We start from the raw sequence: 2,169 nt of genomic DNA, 5'->3' as shown, positions 1-2,169 counted from the left end.
TGCATTTAGGATTCGTCCGTTTAATTTTTTTTAATAAGTAATTAAAAGAAAGTGTTGGAAGAGTAGACTGTTAGAAGATGGAGAGCATAAAAACTATAACACTCAAGACTGGAGGAAACTAATTTGTATTATCCTTTTTTCTTCACATCTGAATTGTTAAATACATAGGATATTTATAGGGAATACCAAAGATGTATCTATACAAATACATGAACCAATAATAAATGACATGCATGCATCATCCGAAGAGTCATTCATGAATCCTCCAAAAGACCTCCAATATTCATGTACACAATATTAAATAACTTTGACTCAATTAAGCTAGTTTATATTTTCAACTTCCCCTCTTAAACCAAATTCATTACTCCAAGTAAAAAATGCAACTTCTTGAAAACATCAAATTTCAACAGTTTTGTGAAGATATCGGCAACTTGATCTTGTGACTTCACATACTTGAGCTTCACTTCTTCCTTCGATATGCAATCTTGAATACAATGATACCTTATATCAATATGCTTGCTCCTTTCATGAAACACTGGATTCTTGGTTAATGCAATTGCAGATATATTATCAACATAAATCTCCGTTAAATCTTCTTGTGACAAATTCAATTCCTTCAACAAACTCCTTAGCCAAACAGCATGGCATATACAAGAAGTAGCAGCTACATACGCGACCTCACAAGTAGAAAGAGTCACAATAGGTTGCTTCTTAGAATTCCAAGTCAAAGATGAATTTTCCATATAGAAAATAAACCCCGCAGTACTTTTTCGACTATCAATATCACCAGCCCAATCACAATCATAATAGCCAATAAGCTTAAAGTCATCCAAGAAAGCATACAAGATACCATAATTAATTGTACCTTTGATGTAGCGAAGAATTCTTTTAGCAATTTTTAAACGTGAAGTAGTAGGAGCTTCCATGTAACGACTCACAAATCCAACGCCAAAAAGAATATCCGGTCTAGTACAAGTTAGATACCTCAAGCTTCCAACAAGATTCTTTAATAAAGTTGAATCAATTTTTCACCATCTTGATTCATGTGTGGCTTGATTCCGCATTCCACGAGTGTCCCGACCAGTTTGCAATTTTTCATAGCAAACTTTTTGAGAATTTCTTTAGCATATCCTTCTTGAGAAATAAATATACCATTATCTTGTTGCTTCACTTCAATCCCAAGATAGTAGGACATTATGCCAATATTCGTCATCTCAACTCCTTTGTCATAACTCTTTTGTAATCTTTAAACTTCTTTGGATTATTCCCTATAAAAATCAAGTCATCCACATATAAGAAAACAAGTAACCTATCACTATTTTTATCATTCCTTACATAGAGAGCATGTTCATGTGGACACTTGATAAAACCATTTGCTCTAAAATATTTATCAATTCTTCTATTCAAAGCATGAGGGGCTTGCTTCAAGCCGTAGAGAGCCTTCTTCAATTCTAGGACTTTCTTTTCTTCGTTGGGCACTACATAACCCAAAGGCTGATCAATATAGACTTCTTTCTCCAAGTCTCCATCCAAAAATACGGATTTTACATCCATATGATAGATTCTCCAATGATTTTGAGTTGCAATAGAAATGATCAATCAAATTATTTCAAGGTGGGCAACGGGTGTAAATAATACTTCATTGTAGTCAATTTTAGCCTTTGGCCTGTACCCCTTGGTAACCAATTTTGCTTTGTTTTTTTTTTACCTTGCCTTGCACATTTTTTTTTTTATTTTGTACATCCACTTTGTACCAATTGTGTTCTTGCCATTCAGTAATGATACTAGATCCCATGTATCATTCTTTGTGATTGCCTTGATTTCTTCATTCATAACATTTCTCCATGTAACGACCCAATTTTCCCTATTTTGAATTCTGAATATCTTTAAAAATATTTGAAAATGCTTTTAAAATATTCTAGAGATTTTTAGAAATTTTTAGAGTATTTTTATGCAATTTTTGGAGTCCGTTTGGTATTTTTACCGAGTGGAGAAAGTTTTAAAAAAAAAGGGAAATAACCAAGTGTAGGAGCTGGGATTCGAACCCAGTTCCTTTGGAACAAGCAGCAAACGGCCAACCAACCGAGCTGAGCTCGGGTTGTTAATCAATTATGTAACGAGATATATTTAAGTTATTGTTAAGGGCAGAGATAAAACCTAGGCTATAAA

General features: G+C 33.5%; 1 protein-coding gene across 1 annotated transcript; it reads right to left on the bottom strand.

The window, feature by feature from the left end:
- Positions 1–347: 347 nt before the first annotated feature.
- On the bottom strand, positions 348–926 carry LOC122031355 (secreted RxLR effector protein 161-like). Its single transcript, XM_042590475.1, has one exon. It carries the CDS (start codon positions 924–926, stop codon positions 348–350), a length of 579 nt encoding a protein of 192 aa, XP_042446409.1.
- Positions 927–2,169: the final 1,243 nt, after the last annotated feature.

This window comes from Zingiber officinale, chromosome 11A, assembly GCF_018446385.1.
Source record: "Zingiber officinale cultivar Zhangliang chromosome 11A, Zo_v1.1, whole genome shotgun sequence".
In the NCBI taxonomy this organism is placed as follows: domain Eukaryota; kingdom Viridiplantae; phylum Streptophyta; class Magnoliopsida; order Zingiberales; family Zingiberaceae; genus Zingiber; species Zingiber officinale.
This window is presented reverse-complemented; position numbering and strand designations above follow the sequence as displayed.

What these genes read in the sequence shown, in the direction of transcription:
- LOC122031355 (XM_042590475.1), bottom strand. Translation starts at nt 926, where the DNA reads ATGGAAGCTCCTACTACTTCACGTTTAAAAATTGCTAAAAGAATTCTT.